At 37.2% G+C, this 22,977-nt stretch overlaps 1 protein-coding gene across 6 annotated transcripts in view; it reads left to right on the top strand.

The window, feature by feature from the left end:
* LOC149539847 (uncharacterized) overlaps positions 1-22,977 on the top strand; it is a 190,568-nt gene that overhangs the window by 19,911 nt on the left and 147,680 nt on the right. For all 6 annotated transcript variants that reach the window (XM_089801030.1, XM_089801034.1, XM_089801029.1 and 3 more), the window contains exon 2: positions 16,904-17,016. In XM_089801030.1, coding sequence (XP_089657156.1) covers positions 16,904-17,016 — 113 coding nt within the window. The remainder of the gene's footprint in view (positions 1-16,903; positions 17,017-22,977) is intronic.

Here is a 22,977-nt window from a genome sequence, read left to right on the forward strand (position 1 = left end):
TACATCCTCCACACTTGCCTTGTCATCAATGCCTCAATAGGCTCAAACATTGGATTGCTGTCATAAAAATCGGACTCTATATCATTAATGATGTAGGGCTGCCATCAATGACGGATATCATGTCATCATCATTTCCATGATCACGAGCTCTTGTCTCATGAAAATATTGAGACTCAATGCAACTGACCTCTAACCCATTAAGCATAACCTCATGACTCTAGGAAGGACTTCCCTCATCCTGTGTGTAAGACGAACTAATGGATGCCCCACTAAACAAAGACTCAATCCCCATAGCTGCCCTCTTCTACTACTTTTTCATGATTGAAATCATTAAAGCTTCTTTTTCCTTTTTTCATAAACCAGGAATCCAAAATCTTTGGGTGTTGCAGCAGCCTTGATATGTTTTTATTATAATTTTGACAAGAATCACTCTAGGCCTGAATAGCACACCGAAGCTGGAGCATAACACCCTGTATGAATTTTGTTGACTTTTTCTTACCCATGGTTGTCTTACCCATGATGAATACAACACCTCTAATGCAAAGACCTCCCCCGCAGGATGGCAGGAAATTGCTCTTATACCACTGTAAGGAGCCTTGCTAGCTCTGATACCATTGTAAAGAGCCTTGGTCTTATGTTGAAGAGATTCTGATATGTTTTTTTTGTTTTTTTTGTTTTTGCTCTTTCTTAGTTTTTTTACAATATATGATTTTTTTTGTTTTTCAGAATATGAAATAACAATGCATGGAAAGTAAATGCAATGTCAATTTTTCTTTATTGTCTGCAAATATTTACAATACTACTTAGCAAATTGCACAAACATTTGACTACAGCAACATTAAATATCTCAAACTTCTTGAGGAACCTGGAAATGCAATTTTGCTACCTTAGATGCCTCCAAATCACTTTCCAGCTGCCTTGAATCAATAACCAATGTGACACTAATCCCAAATGCTCAAATTTGGCCCTCCAAAAAGCAATCACAGGTCCTTATATTTCAGACTCTGCTTATAAATGGTGATTACAGCCTCTCTAAAACCTAATGCCAGCTAATAATAACTCCCACTGCAATAAGAAACTCCAATGCTGCTTTTGATAGGTTGCAGCGGTTTAATTCCAAGTCTAATGCCAAACATCAACAATGTTAAGAATTCTTTCTGAATTGACCTTCTCAGGAAATGTTCGCCAGACCCTTGAATTTGCAGTAGTAATAACACAATTCATTGGTAGAAATTACCAACTCAAAGTGCAAAGTTCTGATGATGCTGATACCAAATGCTCAAATTTGGCCCTCCAAAAAGCAATCGCAGATCCGTATAAATGGTGATCGTAGCTTCTCTAAAACCTAATGCCAGCTAATAATAACTCCCACTCTGCAATAAGAAACTCCAATGCTGCCTTTGACAGGTTGCAGCAGTTTGATTCCAAGTCTAATGCCAAACACCGACAATGTTTAGAATTCTTTCTGAATCGACCTTCTTAGGAAACAGTCGCTAGACCCTTGAATTTACAGCACTAATAGTAACACAATTCATTGGTAGAAATTACCAACTCAAAGTGCAAAGTTCTGATAAGAATTTACAATTCTTTTTGAAATAACTCCTAACCCTCTTCAGCTGTAAATCTACCAAAATCAATAAGCAATGTGAATGAATGAATGATTTTTAATGACCTCCACGAGGCCATAAGCCTAAGGGACCCACATAAAACTCCTAGTCAGTTTGATGTGATTTCTCCATCCTGTCTCTTTTGTTGTGAATTTGCATGAATAAAATGGCCCCCTTGAGGAGTCTTGGTCCTTCGAAAAGGTCTTTTATGTTGTTCACTTTTAACGTTTCTTTGTGTTGGCTGCGAATGTCTTTGTATGCTGTACAATCCTTCAAATAGTGCCACTCTGTTTCCACCACACCCTCGTTGCAAAATCTACAAATTCTGTCCTCCCACTCTTCCTTAGGGACCTTCCATCTACCAGTTTTACATCTCAAATGGTGAGAACCAGATCTCAATTGAGCGATTAGGATTTTGCCATTCCTTTGATCTCGGCTCCTAAATATTCTTTGTCATCATGTTCGCATGTGGGAATAAATTCTTTGACATAATAGGCTTTTTTTCTACCTAATTAGTTTTGCCCACATGACAGAGCTGACTTTTCTTGCCACCCATTTTTTAATTTCAGAATTTTTCTGGGCATTCTTGGTAGTCAATGTTCCACTTATTGGATCATTTATCATTTTGTTTCTTCCATGTCTTCTTTTGACGAGCGAGTTCTTTGTCAACCACCTTACTAGGCCAGCGATGTGCATCCATTTTACTCACCTTTTTTAGATAGCTCAGCAATTTAACAATTACCAAGGCCTCCGTCGGGAACATGCTTGCCTCCGGTAAAATAATCTCGTATGGGACTGTGGATTTGATTTTGAGATTAGTTGTGGAATGAATAATTCCTCCAAATGGGTTGCATATTTGTGGAATGAATAATTCCTCCAAATGGCTTGCATATATAGAAAATCCAATTGATTCATCCACACACCAAAGACTAGCTTCTCCATGACACTTTTCACTTAAATAATGTATTTGCTTTTTTGGTTGCACTTTTTGAATTTGAAATAGTATAAATTAATAACTCATTTACTCCAATACTTCAATTAATTCCTCAGCATAGGCTTCCTTGAATTAATTGAATAAATGGCCCTTTCCAATGATGACCCTCAAGCGAAATTATAAAGTTTAATTTTAACTTTATAATAAGTCATTTAATGATATAATAATAATTTTGCCACTAAAATAATAATAACTCCCAAAATACTTATTCTTTCAATATACTATTTAAAATAGAGTCGCACCCATTATTTCCCCGTGTGATGAAATGCACTTTCCAAAAACAGAAAGTGTCCCCCTCAATCATTGCCAGAATTACCATTAATAGTAAGTACACAAAACTAAGCCCAAACAAAGTCCAATCTGAGCCAGGCGAAGACTAAACTGGAACATACTGAATTGTGGAGAAGACAAGAGCCTCCCATAACTGAGCCTCAGCCTCATAAGTCCCTCTATCCATGATGATTAGCCTATGAGGGTCAATTATAGGCTAACCCCAGGACTAAAATGGGGACATTACAATTAGATAGGTCATGTCACACCAGTATTCATTTATATTATTCAATCACAATATGGTTTGAATGAGGGTGCATGGTAGGTTGGGTCAAAGCACTCCCCACGCAAATCCCAAGAACAGACACTTACCCTCATCGCTCCAAGTGGCAGGCACATTATTGATTTTACATCCAACATGGGGTGGTCTGCCTAGTGGGGTGCTTGTATCTGTCCTCTCTATGCATGCGTCCTTATTCATCCTGTTATGACTTTTGATTTCTCCAACAATCAACCATCGTAGAGGTTAGAAAGGAAATTGCAATAGGGTGCCCAGCATTCCTCCTATCTATGCCCGAGTAGATACTTACCCTCTTGGCCCTACATGGATATCGATTGTGGGGTGGTCTATTTAGATGGTGATCTTGTATCTGCTCCTCTTTCTTGCATTTCCTCCTCTTCTCCAATTGATCACTTTCTAGGTTATAGATAGATTAATTATTTAGGATATGCATTTTACATTATCACACAGCCAAATACATAAGAGTTTATATGTTAGATAATAACTTCATTGCGCATATGCTCATGCATACCGCAAGTGGGCAAGAATGCTACTGCCTGCAATTAGTAGTAATCTCTGATCTGATCTATATGCCCAATCACTGATATCTTGTGAACTTATCTGTTCTTTATGAGCATTGATGCAATACCAAAGTGAATGCCTGGATGATGCCCCTCCCAAATGATTTTCTTTTCCGTTTTTATATCGTTAGAGTTGGAGGGAGAGACTTGTCTTTTCACAGAGCCCAATGCTCTTACAAGAGTTATACATCTTCAAAACTGAGCACCACCCTATAATTATAGTTATAATTTGTTTGACTAATCTCATTTAGCGTTCTTTCAAATATTAATTTTTCCCCTAGATAGCTCTCTCCGTTTATTTGCTACTGCCCAGGCTTAATTTCTATTTAAGGCTGCGTATTAGTTTTGTGAAGGCCAAGATACAGGTGGGGGCATGATAAATGGTGCCTGATATGGATACCTGGATTAGAAGATATGTTTTCTGTTTGAATTCTGCATCTATAAACAAGTCTGAATGATATTTGCCAGGTCAAGTTTGCATATTGATAGTCCCCTTGATTTTAACATTTTCTATTATAACTACTTTTGGAAAGCTTTCCAATACTACTCTCTAATGTTATAACTTCAACGCTTTGTGTGACATGGGAATGACCCAACTGCAAGTCTCAGTTTTTTCTCTAAAATACAAGAAAAATGTTTTCAGATATTCTAAAATTCCTTTTCCTCATCTTTTCTGAATTGCTGCTAAAATACCTATAATGAGCATCAAATGTCCAATACTGAAATATTGCCGAATAATAGCACGAAATGTACGATACAATGTAGAATGGCTATTCCTAATGTTCAATATTGTATGAAATGGAAACAGAAATAACTTAAAGATAGGTTAAATCATAAAATATACCTTAACAAAGATATCAATTCAAATTTTCTAGCCCCCATGACATGCATACCTGCTATCCTAATTTACTCGATATTAACAATTCAGGTTCATTTCTCCATGTCCTTTATAAAATCAAAGATATCTCTGTATATCCCTCCCAATTAACATATAAAAGATTTACTGATTTTAAGTGTTAATTATAATATATATTTATTAGTGACTGCATGTTATATACCTTTGGCCTATCCTATCTGAATGTTTGGTAATGTGCATTATAAATTGATTTCTACATAACCCATTTACATGATAATACAATGGACCCAGGCAGGTAACACTCCACTCCCTTCATGTCATAAGACACGAAATTAACTCTTGACGTATGTTTTGTTTTGGACTCCTCTTATTTAGTCAATTTCTATTTTACAATCGTATGGTTCGAGGGCTCTTGCAAGCCACCTGTCTGTTCTGGAAACTCAAAAAAAACATAGAATAAACTTTTAGTAGATCTTAACTTCTAGTTTTCTTCTTAAACATAAATGTAACTCAGGATTCAGATATGTCCTATGTCTTAACTTCTATTTCATTTTTTTCCAAATTTAATATATTGACACATTTTTACATGGGTGACCAACAGTTCTTAATCATGGCTGTAGGGTACATATTGGTTTTATGGATAGACCATTGGCTAGTCTCAATATCTAACACTTTGTGTACGATAAAATGAAAATTGAAACTGCAGTTTTAGTTGAGGAAATTGTTAGGAGATCCTTTTAAGACGAGGGTATGAATAGATCAGTGAATGTAGGTGGTAAGTAAAAGAAGGGAATGGGGAAACCACATTAGTGGTTAAGAAGGTTATCAGGTACATAATAATTGAAGAAGAGTATTAGCGAGCTGCATGATCCTAGGTAGAAGCCCTTTGCAAAGTATAACTGTAGGAGAGAGAGCAATCATTGGAGCCTAGATACTGAGAGAACAATGAAAATATGTTTGATATATGACAATATTGTCCCCAGGACCAAAAAAAGGGGCATAATAGCAGCTAGGGAGAAAGACCCCCATAAAGTTTTTTGAAACAGGTGTAAGAAATCATATTGAATGGTGGAAAAAGATGACCACACCCTTGTACCTCCTAGCATTTGTTTTGATCCCCAACTATTATAGCACATAAATACTTTCTTTGCCCAAGAGGGTGCCAATACAGAGCTGTTTATGGGTACCACACAACTTTCAATAGACTATTCCCAGATCTAGATGTAGAGGACACTGTCGTGGACAAGTTAGTGAAGTTTTTGTTTCAATGACTTACAGTGTTAGCTTTCTTTGAGACAAGTACAAAGGACATTCACATGTGGGTGTACCTCCATGGCCAAGGCTTTGTTTACTTGCAACCCCTTGCTAAGAAAGTTTTATCATTGGTATACATTAGTTTGTTTTTATAATTTTTCACTCTTATTTGTCAAACATATTTATATTTTATAATTTTATAATTGTAAATGTTGTATCAACTTTGTCTTCAATTTCAAGATTGCAGATTCTTCTTCAGCTGAGTGGAATGGAGTACATACTTGTTTATCCACTTGGTTGATTGCAATTGATTGTTAGCTTTTGTCGTAAGTCGACATTATAAACTGCCAAAAGGGCTTGTTAAATAAGTGGTTGTGGAATATGAAAGGTTATGTAATGTCTCCTTTTTTAGCATTCATAGCATGAGGTTGTCGTTAGCCTATTTCCCCACGGTCCCGTAGGCTAACTAGGACATTAAAGGGACTTAGAGGCCATTTGGCCTAGATAGTTTCAGTTGCAGGTCTTTCTGAGGGGTTTTGAGGCAACTTTGGGCATACTTAGTATTTATAGTAAGTCATCTTGGATATGGTCGGACATCCAGTGGCAGCGGTATGTCAATGGTAATTGTTTAAAATCGGCAAGAAGACTTGTTTATCATTGATAAGATTTGTTATGCATTGATAAAGCTATTTTATAAAGTTAAATTTAAATATTTAACTTTATTAATGCATAGACTATAGTTTGTGGAAAATATTTAAATTAAAAGAGTCTCCTTTATTTTATAACACATTGGAGACATAAGTTACATAAAGAGGAGTGATGTTTTATCCCACATTGAGAAAACAAAGGATGGGGCCCTTGTGAGAACACTATAAAAGAAATGGAAGAGCTTCTTTTATGCAGGTTTGGAAATATCAAAGAAATTGAAAAATTTTCTGGAGATTATGTCTCAATAGTTTGAAGGACGAAATCCCTTCAAGCTGGAAATCTTGACGCCATTGAAAGATATGGTCTTGAGAAAGCAGATACGGAAAAGCAACCCGAAAAAGCGGAGCCGAAAAAGCAGGCGGAAAAAGCAATCCGTAAAAGCAGTTCAAAAAGCAAATCCGAAAAAAGCAGTCGAAAAAGCAAATCGGAAAAGCAAAGTAGAAGGGGCGGCATTGAAGGAAATTATTACAGCCATCTACAACCAGGTTCCTTTGTTAATATTGCTTTTTAGGGTGTTATAAGTTTCAGCTGTAAGTGTGCATTACACCAGCATTATCATTTTGAAATCCATGTAAATGCCAAAAGTCTTGGCCATATTTCATGAGCATTGTATTAGAAATTTCATTGCAAATTAATAAGATATTAGTTGCTGGTGTCATTTAAGCAATACAATATCATTATTTATCAGCTAGTTAGTTTGCATACCAACTGTTTGTAAAAATGCCAGTTGGCTGTAGGTGTTCATTTCTCATGCTTAGATCATATATATGCATTGAATATTGTCAAAAGTAGTAGCACACTCATGTTAGGCCATTGTATAGTCCATTTGGAGTCTTCTAGCATAAGAATCTCATTGATGCAAATTGAAAAAAAAGTCATTTAAAGCCAGCTGAAAAACTATATCAGTCATACGTCCCTTGCATGTGAATTGTTTGATGAAATTCCTTGAGCTTTCATCAACATTTTTTGAGAGCAGATTTGAGGAGGGCCATTACAGTGGTATCAGAGCTTGCTTGCAAAGTGTTTGACGAAATGTCAAACAACTGAAGTATAAAGATTTTTGGTGTTTGAAGAAGTTATAACCTATTGGGGTTATTACAGTGGTATCAGAGCTTGCTTGCAAAGTGTTTGACGAAATGTCAAACAACTGAAGTATAAAGATTTTTGGTGTTTGAAGAAGTTATAACCTATTGGGGTTATTGCAGTGGTATCAGAGCGGTTTCCTACCATCCTGTGAAGGTCTTATTGGGAATTTGGATTAGCTAGATAGAGAGAAAAATGTTTGACAAAATGAATGCCGGTCCAGATCAGGGAAAGGAAAGATTCTTACAATTATTAGACACCTTAGCATAGGGACAGCAATCAGCAGAGCAAAGAGCACAGGAACATAGTCAGAGATTTGAGCTTATGATGCAAATGATGGCTCGTCAAATGGGGTTGAATGCTAATGTGGTTGGAGAAAATAATCAGAATGGTAATAATCGGGATGGGGCACATAATGGAGGCGAATAAGTTGAGAACAATTTCGGTCATGCACCCCAGCAAACTAGGGCAGTGAGTTCGAGGCCCATGGTTCCAACATTTCCTCCTAGAGCTCCAGAGCAGCCCGTACCAGAGCCCCAGATCACTGATATACAGGACCAGCTGAGGAGAGATTGGGAAGCCGGAGGTCCAGATTTTATAGCTGCAATCACCTTTAGGGAGTATATAGATGTGCGGATGAAGCATATGCCACGTGGACCTGACAAGAACCAGAGCTATGAGCTATGGAAGAGAGTAGGGAAACTTCAGTTACCATATTATGATGGCTCGGGGAAGTCTACAGCAAGAGCTTGGGTTCAAAAGCTTGACACATACTTTCAAATGAACCCTATGCCTGAGGAAGAAGCTATTAAGTATGCAGCAATTCACCTAGATGGGTTAGCACATGAGTGGTGGCATCATGGTATGGTCACTATGGGTCATGCACACAGTACCTCATATGTGGAGTTTAAGGAGAGACTGATTGAACGTTTTGATAGGCCTAAGGATCGTGCCTTCCCTATGACAGGCATAAATTTGTATGAGGAGTTTAACAGACATGTTGATTCAATATAGGGAGACATTAGCACATCTTCAGGTAATGGTTTATTTGCATCATCTTCACAGGTAGAAGGGGTTTCAGATGTTGTGCAAGTTGAGCCAGTTGCATCAGAAGGTGATATCATAGGCACACCGGATTGTGTGATTGACACAAATAGTGATTCCAGTACAGTTGGGCTGGATGAAGTTACAATTGTTGAGGATACTGTCATGTTTGAGGATAGTACAGTTGATCAGAAAGTGAGCATTCAGGACTTTGCAGAAAATGAGTATAAAGCACAGTTGGATGCTTCTTCACATGAGATAGAGGCTAGTAGCTCTTCACTTGGTTTGGCAAGCTAGCTGAAGACAGGGGACAAGGATATTGTCGTGGCTTTATCTCATCATGACAAGATGCATGGATTGATTGAGAATCACATTTGGATGATTCAATTGCAGGAGAGACAGAAAGGAGTCACAACAGGTTCTTCTTGTGATGACTTACAGCAGATCAAGGAAGGCATGGAGGCAATGAAGGTAAGTTACATACACCTACTTTCAGATCGCGATCATCTCCTTAATCTTGCAGGGATCTGTTTAGATGCATTGAAGGAGGAGGAGGAGGTTGACCGGCTTTCTCATGAGCTGGAGGATACTCGAAATTCCTTGGTGTGTATTTAGTTGGCTCTCCAGGATTCTGAGAGACATGTGGACGAGCTTTGTCTTGAGGTGAGCTCAGTTCGGGAGTTAGCGCATATAGCAGGGACTCAGTTTCCTTTTACAGTCAGGTCACATGTTGATGATTTCTTAGAGATGACAGAGTTTACAGGAGAGTCCCAAGATCTGAGTATTACAGATGATAGCTATTCTGAGGTTGCTCCTTTGGACAGTGTACCAGGGATAGAGTATAGGAGTTCGACCAATCGGCACAATCATGTGTCTAGTCAGCTGAGAGTTGGCAAGCGAGACATTGCTATTGCGTGCGAACATTTTGATGCTGCTCGCGAATTGTTAGCAGTTTATGGATGGGGTTCTCCTACTAGTGATGAGCAGGGCGACAGTTATCTTTCCTTGACAGAGATCCACTCTTTATGGGAGGCTATTCGGATTTTGAGACAGAATTATATGCAGTTGGTAGCCGACAGAGATTATCTTATGGAGTGGGGGAGTACAACACATGAAGCATTATTGGCCAAGGAAGATGAGGTGAGTGAGCTTACTCAGCAGCTCGAGATGACTTCTGAGATTCTTGAGAGTACACAGTTGGCTTTCGAGGAGTCGCAATTTCATTTGGCTAAGGTGACCATGGAGTTAGAGCGACTGCAGTCTTTACCATATTCTGTACAGTCACAAGCTGTGGTGTCTGGTGATCCGAGGATGTCCATGGTCGAGATTGTCAAAGACAGTGGAGATGGGAATGCATCCATCCTTGATACTAACATTGGCATATCGGGTTCATTCCCACTAGAGTCAGGATCAGTTGAGTTGGGTGCTGCAGCAGATTGTTGTGATATGCCTGACATAGTGGTGGCCTCTAGTACTGATGGCACGGAGACTAGAGATGTTGTATCAAAGATCATGTGTGATATTGGTGAGCCGGCAGTTGGCATGGTTCCTGCTAGTAACACTACTCCCTTGGTGATGTCTTCGGAGGTAGTAGTCAGTTCCAACATGGTTAATGATTGATTGTAGTCTGAGCCACTAACTAAGATTGGCGCATTCTATCGGCATTACACTGTGAGGTATGCTCATCAATTTACCTTTGATGACCATGTTGATGAGATGATGATACAAAGATGTACTTTGGTTCCTAGTGCTTGTCATCAATTATGGGACAGTTTGACGCCTCGGGATGAGAGTTGTGATGGGCATGACATGGCGATAGGTTCTGCGGTTGACAGCTTGATAATACATGACTTAGAGCAGGAGTTTGGGAGTGATGCTTCAGCGTTTGTTGTTATTGATTCTACGCCTTTGGCTATGACATCTCTTGACTTAATTGGTGATCAGTCACAGTGGGCTGTATCACTTGTTCATGGTGAGCTGTTGATTGAGGTTGGTTCTTTTTATCAGCATTATACTGCAGGGTATGTACATCAGTTAGCATTTGATCCTTGTGTTGAGGAGTTGATGGCAGGCAAATTTGGTTTGGGTTCCATTTCTTACTGTTTATCTTGTGATGTCTTTTCACCATCAGCGGTGCATGGGAGTTATGGTTATGAGACAGTGGTCGGTGATCTGCAGAGTTGTGTTGACTGCAGGAGTTGTGCAGTGTGTGGATTCTCCATACTTGGTGCAGTTTCATTCGAGAGCGTTCACCATTGTTGCAAAGTTGGATTATACATTCCGTATAGGCCAGTGGGATGCGTTGATGGTATTTACTGTGTTGGCAACTTGATTTGTCCACTTTACTTGGGTTCTGATGTTCTAAGAGTTTGTGTCTTGTGGGTTTCTGACTGTGGCAGTTGTGATTTTGGAGTTTGGTTGAGCTGTAATTGTCAATTTGATTATGGATTCCTCTTGGTTAATTTTCAGAGGTTGTTGCAGGAGCCTATGTTGACTGACAGCAGTATAGTTCATGACTACATTTGGGATCCAGGTGGATTGATTGGGTTATTGTTCGACCATAGCTTGGGGACAAGCAATTTTGGGGAGGGCAGACTGTAATGTCCCCTTTTTTAGCATTCATAGCATGATGTTGTCGTTAGCCTATTTTCCCATGGTCTCATAGGCTAACCAGGACATTAAAGGGACTTAGAGGCCATTTGGTCTAGATAGTTTCAGTTGCAGGTCTTTTTGAGGGGTTTTGAGGCAACTTTGGGCATACTTACTATTTATAGTAAATCATCTTGGATATGGTCGGACATCCAGTAGCAGCGGTATGTCGATGGTAATTGTTTAAAATCGGCAAGAAGACTTGTTTATCATTGATAAGATTTGTTATGCATTGATAAAGCTATTTTATAAAGTTAAATTTAAATATTTAACTTTATTAATGCATAGACTATAGTTTGTGGGAAATATTTAAATTAAAAGAGTCCCCTTTATTTTATAACACATTGGAGACATAAGTTACATAAAAGGGAGTGATGTTTTATCCCACATTGAGAAAACGAAGGATGGAGCCCTTGTGAGAACACTATAAAAGAAATGGAAGAACTTCTTTTATGCAGGCTTGGAGATATCAAAGAAATTGGAAAATTTTCTGGAGATTGTCTCAATAGTTTGAAGGACGAAATCCCTTCAAGCTTGAAATCTTGACGCCATTGAAAGATATGGTCTTGAGATTCAATATGGTAGCAGTTTGAAAAAAGAAGATACGAAAAAGCAGCCCGAAAAAGCGGAGCCGAAAAAGCAGGTGGAAAAAGCAATCTGTAAAAGCAGTTCAAAAAGCGGATTCGAAAAAAGCAGTCGAAAAAGCAAATTGGAAAAGCAAAGCAGAAGGGGCGGCATTGAAGGAAATTATTACAGCTATCTACAACCAGGTTCTTTTGTTAATATTGCTTTTTAGGGTGTTATAAGTTTCAGCTGTAAGTGTGCATTACATCAGCATTATCATTTTGAAATCCATGTAAATGCCAAAAGTCTTGGCCATATTTCATGAGCATTGTATTAGAAATTTCATTGCAAATTAATAAGATATTAGTTGCTGGTGTCATTTAAGCAATACAATATCATTATTTATCAGCTAGTTAGTTTGCATACCAACTGTTTGTAAAAATGCCAGTTGGCTGTAGGTGTTCATTTCTCATGCTTAGATCATATATATGCACTGAATATTGTCAAAATTAGTAGCACACTCATGTTAGGCCATTGTGTAGTCCATTTGGAGTCTTCTAGCATAAGAATCTCATTGATGCAAATTGAAAAAAAAGTCATTTAAAGCCAGCTGAAAAACTATATCAGTCATACGTCCCTTGCATGTGAATTGTTTGATGAAATTCCTTGAGCTTTCATCAACATTTTTTGAGAGCAGATTTGAGGAGGGCCATTACAGTGGTATCAGAGCTTGCTTGCAAAGTGTTTGACGAAATGTCAAACAACTGAAGTATAAAGATTTTTGGTGTTTGAAGAAGTCATAACCTATTGGGGTTATTATAGTGGTATCAGAGCTTGCTTGCAAAGTGTTTGACGAAATGTCAAACAACTGAAGTATAAAGATTTTTGGTGTTTGAAGAAGTTATAACCTATTGGGGTTATTACAGGTTAAGATGCATAAGACAGTGTAAGTGCATTGGTACAACACGGGAGCAAATAATGCTGTAAGGTTCTAATTCGGTTTTTTGTTAGATGATATTAAAGGAGTGGATGACTGTTTTTCTGTTAATGTAGCCCACATTGGGTGAACCACATTAAATCTGCATCCTATGAAAAATTTATAATATGTATTGTAATTTGTATTGTTTGATTGCTTCAGTCTATCAAATCTTTGCTATAATGTTTCATTTTTATATTGTATGCCTAATCCCCAGGAAAAAGACATTGAACCAATGAAACTGAATTTAAACAAACAACCTAGGGGATATTTTTTCTTTGTTATTAGGTTATTTTTGTATGTAAACAAAAGGCTTTTAATATGCCTACCAAGATACAGGATTGTTGGTATGATAATAATTATTCATCCTCAGTACTGAATATTTACCATGTGAGCAAGAACAAGACTAGTCTATATCAAATAACAATTACATTAGGTAAGTGTGCAGTTTGCTTCACAAAGTATATAATACTTATGATAATATTTAATTTTGTGGTAATGATCGCTGTGCAATTGCAATGCCTATGCTTTCAAAGTAGGTTGACTCTGTAAAATTGCGTTCTGTTGTGAGATGGTACTAGAAAAGATCAGTATCTCATACTTTAGAACCAAGTTGCCAGTTCAGATTTTGGTACAGATGCGAGTTCGAGATTCTGGTTTGACATTCGGTCATTTGTTTTTTTGGGTTGGGGTTTGGGTTCGTCTGTGCAAGATGTGAAATAAATAAATTACATATGTAAAAATATCCAAGCAATCTTAACTGTTAGACTAATTATCTAAGCAACCTATAGTCAGAACTTTGCATTAATTAGTCCCCACAGCTAGTCAACAGCGAAGATCACACAGCCGGACAATTTATGGTGTGGATTCCTTGGGGAGAATGTTACTGAATACAAATACACAAACCATATGAGGCACTGCAGAATTTAACATACATCAACAAACTACAGCTATTAAAGCTCTTTATCGAATCTCATATTAACAAAATATGGCCACAAATTACAAGCAGTGGATACATGGTAGAAGGATCTCGTACATCAAACACTAAACTAAAACGCATATCTTTGTATTTTTTGGAGGCACTTCTTATATATTATACGGTTTACTTGAATGCATAGCCACGGCTACATAATTGCCTCCCAATTCTCCCACATAATCCAGCTTGCGGGGTCCGTGCATGGGCACAAGAAAATATATGCGGCCACACCTGCCATTGTTGCAATCAATTAGCTGAGATAAAAGAAAATCACTGAAAGTAGAAACCTTTCAAATAACGTGGCGTGGAAAATAGTAGTGAAAAGATGACATAGTGCTTTTCTTACAAGTAAACTCTGCAGGAAATCAGTGTCACTCCGCCACTTCTTGCAGTCATACAGAGAAAAAAAGGCCTGCAAACATGTGAGAAACAAAAGAATCCCTGCAGCCACCAAAGCGAGGAGCTGCCATTACCCAAATATGTATTCGCTCAAATTCTTTTGAAATTTGCCCAAATGGCTCCAAATTCGGCCTGGGCACATGTGACTAATTCAGCATTTGCCACAAATGCGTGGAAAGTCATCCAGGGTCCTTTTGACTGACTTCAGAGTGAATTACTCGGAAAAAATACGAATTTGAACTGAATACGAACAGACTCTGATTTTACAATGAATTGACTTTCAAATTCGGTAGGGACTGACTAAATATGGTAACTTAGCTTTAAAATGAATTGCTTTCTAGTGTATTAATTAAACTAACAGGTTTACCTACTTCAAAAAAAAAAATACCATATGGTAAACAAAGTGTGGTCAATCTAATTATACAAATAGTTGAGTTTTAACAAATACTAAAGCTATTTTATGAAAGAGAATGTTGAAGAAGAAAGAGAAGAGAAGAAAGAAAAATAAATACCATATGGTAAACAAAGTGTGGTCAATCTAATTATACAAATAGTTGGATTTTAACAAATACTAAAGCTGTTTTATGAAAGAAAATGTTGAAGAAGAAAGAGAAGAGATAAGAAGAATGTTCCTGGGTTGAAGTTTGATGGAGATTATAATTGTTGTTGAAGTGTAGACAAAACCAGTGTAGGCTGTATTAGAATTGAGGTGGAAAGCTTACCAGTGTGGGAATGTCGCAGTATCGGGAAGATGGAGTATACAAAAACAAAACAAATGCAAACTAGATTCAAAATGAGACTTGTGTGGTTGTGACCTTTCTGACTGTACTAGTGCAGTTGCAGCCTTTAGAATAACTTCATATTTTGGAGGTTGTTCATGATTGTCTATAGGTTCGTGTGGTGCCTGCAAATTCTTGATCTGATGTATTGACTTGAGAGATAATGAGCTTAACTTCCTAGTTTTGCAACAAGAAAATTTATTGGGAGTGCTTGGGAATTCGCCTTGGTCATAACCCTGTTTGGTACATTTCAACCCTATTTGCAATTTGAAAATATTGGAAGTGTGTGATCTCCAAGGTGTGGGTGTTTGTCAAGTATGTAGGTAATTGCAGCTATTAGTTAAACCACACGTGATATTTAACACTTAGTGGTATTTGTTTTGTCGATGGAGGAGATAAAGAAATGGCTATTGCCATGATCCCAAAGATTCTGGAAGTGCATCAGAAAGTTTTGGGTTTGTGCATAGGTAGTTGCAAAAGGTATCATAAATGATATTGAAGAAGTTAAATAGGATGTTGGTAATGAAGGAAAAAGCTTAATAAAAATCATGGGAAAGTAAATATCCATAAAGGCCGAAAGGATCGGATTTTGATAATTTCAAACAGTTCATTTTACACGGACAGTAGTGTGATTGTGCTGGTAACGAGGTCACTGCCATTATTGGGCTGGCAACCAAAACCTTACAGGTTCTCACAAAGTTTGGAAATTGTTCAGTAATAAAAGTTGGGTTAACAGGATATACTTGGCATTTTAACAATTGGTAAAAAGGATGAAGATTTGGCTAAATACAATTAAACCATGTTATGCAAATGGACACTAAAATGCATGCATAATATAGAGTGAAAATTGTAAAGTAAACAATATTAAATAATAAAGCAAGATATTATGTTGATGTGAAAGGGAGGCATAAATGCATGCATTGTTTAGAGTACTGTCTCATTTGAGGCCAAAAAAAAATTGTTTGCCTTGATTTATTTAGCATACATTTTTGTGGATTATTATATTGTATGTTCCGATTGAAGGCTTGATTAGCCTTGTGTGTTATGAACAATGCTCATGATGCTCATTTACCATGAGTAGCATGCGAGGCTTTGATTTCACAAGGTCACCATTTCCCATTGAAAATGTAAATTCTTATTGACATGGTGGAAACGCTCACTATATATGATATAGGAGACAATATAATAATGGAGGGAGTTGCTATAAGAAGGTGACTCATTTTTTTCTCTTTCATGTTTCTGCTTTTGTATGTGGTTATAAGAGTAGTTCTCATGATAGAGAGGTGGTTACTTGCATTGACCCTAAATTGGCTAACACTTGCACCCTTGTTATTGAAGTAAACTGAAAATATAAACGTTGATGAATAGCAATATATCTCTACATTTCAGCATTTTTTTTTAACTCTCTGGAAAATCAGCACAATTAGAAAAAGCTAAAAGGTTATATTTTTCTCACATACGTAATCAAGTGCATCTTGAAGACAATTTGGCTGCTACTATGAAATGGGGAAGACAACATATTGATATGATAAGGAGACAACACTTGTGGAATAAATGCAAAATGGGGATAGCAATTAAATTTCTAAATTTCAGAAGGGTGAATTGCAACGAAGCAGAAGCAGAAGTCAAAGGGCCTTGAGACATTTCTCTTCAATAGTTGCATGTATTTGACTTATTTAGTAGATTCTTAAAACAGCCTAAATCATTGTTCAGTTTTAGGTTATCTAATTGACCATTGGTGTGAAATAGTCAATATCATAGCTTCTGGACAGTTTTTACATAGACACATGCTATATCAATACTCAATCTCTGAGCTGTTGGATAATATGAAGACTGGATACCTAATCATCCCTATTATTACACTAACTAAATGAATTTTCCAGTGTTCAGCATAATCAAAAGGAGGGCAATGCTGAAAGAGTTGGCATCTTGTTATCATGCAGAATGCCTATCTTACCGCCAAGTACTATTTGAACTTCAGGGGAAATGGGAACAGGTCAGTTGACTTCTTTCTGTGTACTGTGAACTTTATTCTTTTTTATTTGTTCTAGTTTCAGATTGCTTTTTGATCTGTTTTTGATCTATACATTATGCATGCAAAATGTGATGTTGATTGGTGGTCTTAACAATGTATATTACATTCAGAAAGTACATTTTAGTCAATACTGTTGAGTGGATTCCAGAATGATGAACAACTTCTATGAAAGTATTTATCTCATAGTTTAAGCTGGATATAAATTAGAAATACTGCCATGCCTTGCTGAAATTGTTCTGTCATCTGTCATATTTGAGCATTAGTTGTTTGGATTTTTTAATACTTAAGAATCATACGTGTATTGCTTTTATTTTCCTTAGACACAAACAAGTGAATTGGATTTGTGACTGTCAAAATTATGGTCTGCGGTGTTATTCATGTTATGTAAATAATGCATCCAATTTTTGGGGACTAAGTTCTTTTACAAAATGACTTATAAGGAGAACATGCCAACATAAAGAAATAGATTGTTTGCCTAGGAGATAAGTGTAACTCATCAGTCTAGAGGTGAACTGCCATATATGGTGTTAGCAAGCAAACAAGATATTATACAAAGTAACTGAGAATACAAGCAGGAAACTAAATCTATCAAAAATTAATGGAACTCAAGTATGCCAGCTATATTGAAAAGATAAGTAAGCACGCTTCAATGTTGAAGACAATCAACACCATATTCTCAACAGTTCTCAAATTCTAAGTTTCCTTAACAATTCAAGTGCTCAAGCAAAAACATTGCTTATTGTGTATTGTGGTCAACAATGTTTACCAGTTTCCCCAATGCTAATTATCTGAAGAAATTATCTTTACTATACTTTAGCCAATTAAATAACCCATGAATTTTTTAAATTTCCATTAATGATATTCTAGTGAAAAAGCACACAAAGCTATATAATAGATATTAAAAATATACAAAATTGTGTTTATATGTTGTTGAAGAAGATGATTAAGAGTCTATTCGGAGCATTTCTTAATTGCCTATTGTATTTTGCAGTTATGAAACAAAATGTGCTCATTTCCCAGAAAAAATGCAATAAAAAAATCTTGGTATTCTTTGAAAGATATTCATAATATAATTTTTGCTATTGTAGGCATTAGAAATAGTTGGAATTTTGCTTGCATATACAAATATTCGCACAAAATACAGGAATTGTGCCCCTGGGTCTTTTCCAAGTGTCCCCCTTGGTAAGATACGCATTGTAGTTTTACGTTTAGACATTGCCAATATGGCTGCATGTGTGCCCAAGAAGGGGCCTGAGTGTATGCAGCTACTTTGACATCAGGGATTTCAAAGCCAACCCTTTAATTATATTTAAAATGTTCCTATTATATTTAAAATGTTTCAGACAGATACAAAGAAAACAGTGGCAAGAAGATTGAAGCACAATCTTTTTTCATAATCTACCATTGCTAGTTATAATCCAGATTTTGTATCATCTGAATGCATTGTAATCTAGAGCAAACCTTTTGATTGTTTTCTACTTGACGTCTGGAATACACAAGCTGTCAATAACAGTGGATATCATGATGATTCTTTGTTCCACATTTTTCTTCTTTTCATTTTTCTTTGAGCTAAGTGTATCAGAAGGAATACGATGATATGTCTTTCTAGGTTGACAGTTGAAGGTATTGCTTCCGAAGAGCCTTTCGTTCTACTTGTTAGATAAGTGGATTGAGAATAAAAACAATGAAATCTTGTTAATTTACATGTACTGAGAGGGGCGGGGGGGTACGGGGTGAATCAGTATAATAAGAAATTCACCAATTTAAAACTTTTATCCAAGCAATAACTTCAAATGCTAAAATGAATAATAATGCACATGAACACATTAATACAGTGATTTACGTGGAAACCCAATGCAGAAGAAAACCACAACAATAAATGCTTTTATATAAACTTTGTTCTTTTACAATGATTTGTAGGCTTCAACCTATTGGAGGCTACAACCTCTATTTTAATGAGCACCGACTCACTGGAAGCTCCGACTCCCACACTTCCCAGGCCCACACTTCCCAGGCTCCGACCTACAGGAAGCTCCAACTCCCTCTGGTTGTCTTCATGAGCACCAACCCTTGCACACAAACTTTCTTTTCACCTTGACGATGTTGCTTACATAACTAATGATGGCCAATTTAAGTAATTCTTTATTCTCTTCTTTATATCTCTTTTCTTAATTTGGATTCACATACTCTTCTTTTACTGGCATATATTTCACATCCTCTTTCACATCTGCTTATATTTCACTTTTATATCTGTACATATATTATCTTGCACTTTTGTATCTGTATATGTATCTCTTTTCTCTTTATGTCACTCAACTTACTCATATACATATGAATCAGATTTACAATCTGATTATATATATTTCATTTCAGCTTCTTTGCACATCTTAATTCTGTCTTCTTTTTATTTACTTTACTTCAGATATTTCATTCTATATTTTCCACTTTCAAAATGACTTCTTACTTCATTATATATACGTATTTCTTCATGAAAGAGTTGTGCCCTTTTGTAACTGACGTCTATTCATAACTATTAGTTCAATTAACAATTGAATTACATTACTCAAACTTTATGACTTTCAATAATCATTTCCTTCATTTGATTTATTTACTTAAAACTTCAACTCGTGCATATGTTACGAGATTGTTTTCTGTGTATTAAACAATTCTGCCTTCTATTGTTCGTATCAGACATATTCATTCAAACTGCTGACTTGTGTGTCTTTACCAATGTTAATATTCATTTTTATACCTGTTTTATGACTCACGTCTTCCACTCATATCTGGGCAATATTTATTTTAAAATATTAGTTTTCTTGCTCCACGATTCCAACACTGTTGATTAAACTTGTATTGTCATCTTTAATATTCACTACCAATGTATCTTACGTGGCCTTGTCTGCAATTTCTGCCATTTGAAAGGATTTAAACAGAGAAATACAATAGACGCAATAAGAAGAAATACACAACACCAGATTTATCCTGGTTCACCACAATAGTGGCTACGTCCAGACTGCAGAGTATTAGATTAATGTGTAAAAAGATGATTACAAAATGAGCAGAGTAGCATATAAAAAGGCTCCAATAATATTACAAATGAAAGGTCTCTGGAAACCAAGAGACACGCTTATTGGAGGGAAGAAACAAGTGACCGTTGGCCTTCACCATATCAACAAACTCCCACCTGAAGGACAAACAATGCTGCAACTGACCACCCAATACCCTGCTCAAAGAATGATTTATCTTTTCTTCACAAGCCCAAGAGAAGTTCGAATGTTTCGAACTTCTCTTTGGCAACAACCTTTGTGAATATATCAGCCGGATTGATCTTGGTATCAATCTTGACAACATTCAGCTTGCCCTCTTCGACTGCATGACGAACAAAGTGAGCATGTGCATCAACATGCTTGGAGCGACATTGTGATGACTGATTATGTGCCATGAAAATCGTACTATGGCTGTCACAAAACAGATTATATTCATTTTGATGAACTTTCAAGTCACCAAGTAACCGCTGAAGCCAAATCATTTCCCTTGCACCTTCGGAAAGAGCTAAGTATTCAGCTTCAGCTGAAGAAAGGGCAATTCAATGTTGCAACTGTGAAGCCCAACTGATCGCAGCTCCAGCAAATGTGAAGGTGTAACCTGTGGTAGACCTTCGTTTGTCCAAGTCTCCGGCAAGATCAGAATCGGTGTAACCTTGTAGTTGAACTTTGTTTTCGCCAAAACATAAGACATAATCTGAAGTACCTTTTAGATACCTTAGTATCCATTTGACGGCTTCCCAATGAGCTTTTCCGGGATTGCTCATGAACCTGCTCACAACTCCCACCGCATGAGCAAATTCGGGGCGAGTAGAAACCATAGCATACATAATGCTACCAATGGCTGATTTGTAGGGAATTTTCTCCATAAATTCTTTTTCTTCTTGTGTTTCATGACATAATTCAGAACTTAATCGAAAGTGACCAGCAAGAGGAATAGGAGTTACTTTTGCATCAGCCATGCCAAATCTTTCAACAACTTTGTCAATGTATTGTTTTTGAGACAAAGTGATTTCTCTCTTTTTCCTATCCCTTGTGATTGTCATGCCAAGAATCTTTTTAGCCGCCCCTAAGTCTTTCATTGCAAATTTGCTTGCCAATTTTTGCTTCAACTCATTAACTATTCTTTTGTTTGTGCCAACTGCTAACATATCATTGACATAAAGAAGAATGATGACAAACTCACCACTTGGAAGTTTCTTGAAGTAAACACATGGGTTTGATTCACATCTTGTGAAATTATGCTCAGTCATGAAGCAATCGAATTTTACATACCACTGTCTTGGGGCTTATTTCAGGCCATACAAGCTCCGATTTAATCTGCAATAAAGATGTTCATGTCTCTTCTTTATGAACCCTTGAGGCTGCTCCATGTAAAGTTCTTCTACATCACCATGTAGGAATGCGGTTTTCACATCAAGCTGTTCTAACTCAAGATCCCACGCTGCTGCTAACCCCAAAATAGTTTGGATAGTTGTCATCTTGACAACCGGTGAGAAGATTTCATTGAAATCTATCCCTTTTTCTTGATCAAATCCCTTTACCACCAATCTGGCTTTGAAGCGTTTATTGCCTTCTGCTTCGTCTTTCACAGGATATATCCACTTGTTCCTAAGTGGTCTTTGATTAGGTGGAAGAGAGACCAAATCCCAAGTTCGATTTTTGAGTAAAAAATCCATTTCTTCACGCATCGCTGTTTGCCATTTATCACTATTGACATCTTTGATAGCTGCTTTGTATGTAGACGGTTTTAAAAATTCTGAAACTGGAATTGAAGGCTTTGCTTCTTCAGCGTACAATAATTCATAATTTGAGAGTTTAGTCGGCATTCTCCTTTCTCTAGTGGATCTTCTCATTTGGGGTGCTCTGTTCTTTGGTTGAACCAATTCAAATGGAGAACCAGTTACTCTATTTCATTTATTTAAATTTTGAATGCCCTCTCTACTGCTGGAGAACCGATTATCGTAAGATTCATGCATAGGACTTTGGCCATTGATTCGATTTGTGGGCTCTGAATTTCCTTTAACATCCTTGTTGGATGTCCCAGTCTCACCAGTAAAGTCCTTTGAAAAAATTTGCATATTATTGTCTGGAGCGATCTCACAGTGTTATGGGAGCAAGAGTTACCAATGTTTGTTAACTACTGGTTCAAAGACTTGGAGTTAGCTGTTTGCAGTCCAGTGTGTTGAGTGTGCACTCCATTGAGGGGAGTTTTGACCACCTGCGGATCAATTTGCACACCCCGTGAAACAGCTCTAACACATTGCGGATGGAGTTCTGCACCCTGTGCATTAACCTCTGTTACCTGCGTTTGAACCTGGTTTTTATTTGCCCCTTGCAGATTATGTGCAAGCTGCGGATTAGTTGGATCTACACTTTGAAATTGCCCACGTGTATTGCCAAGGTTGTGGCTTGAGTTCTCACCGTGCTCAAAGGGATACGGTGACACACGTTTACTGTGAGTACCCTCAATATAGATGGGATTGCCATGGATATCAATTGGCACAGCCTGCGAATTTACCTCAATTGCCTGCCTCCGTGGACTGGCCTTAGCAACATGCTGATTACGCAGACCCTGCAGATTACTTTCATCCTCCACGTTGATGTCTTGCGGTTCTATTTCCCCACCCTGCATCTATGGATGAGCATTATAGTCCTTGCTAATGTTATCCTGCGGGTTGTTAGTGTTTTCCACACTATGCTGTGCATCCCATTCATTGTTTGGATGCGTTTCTCTAGGAGTTACAAAAGATCGTAGGTATGAAGGGTCTTGGTTGCCAATACCACGGTGATTCAAACATAGTTGGCTGTCATCCCTTGACTGATAGCCCAATGTAGTAAGAGGATTCCTTGAACTTTGGTTTGAAAAACTTTCACA

This window comes from Cupressus sempervirens, chromosome 9, assembly GCF_028749045.1.
Source record: "Cupressus sempervirens isolate cs-2001-9-10 chromosome 9, ASM2874904v1, whole genome shotgun sequence".
In the NCBI taxonomy this organism is placed as follows: Eukaryota; Viridiplantae; Streptophyta; class Pinopsida; order Cupressales; family Cupressaceae; genus Cupressus; species Cupressus sempervirens.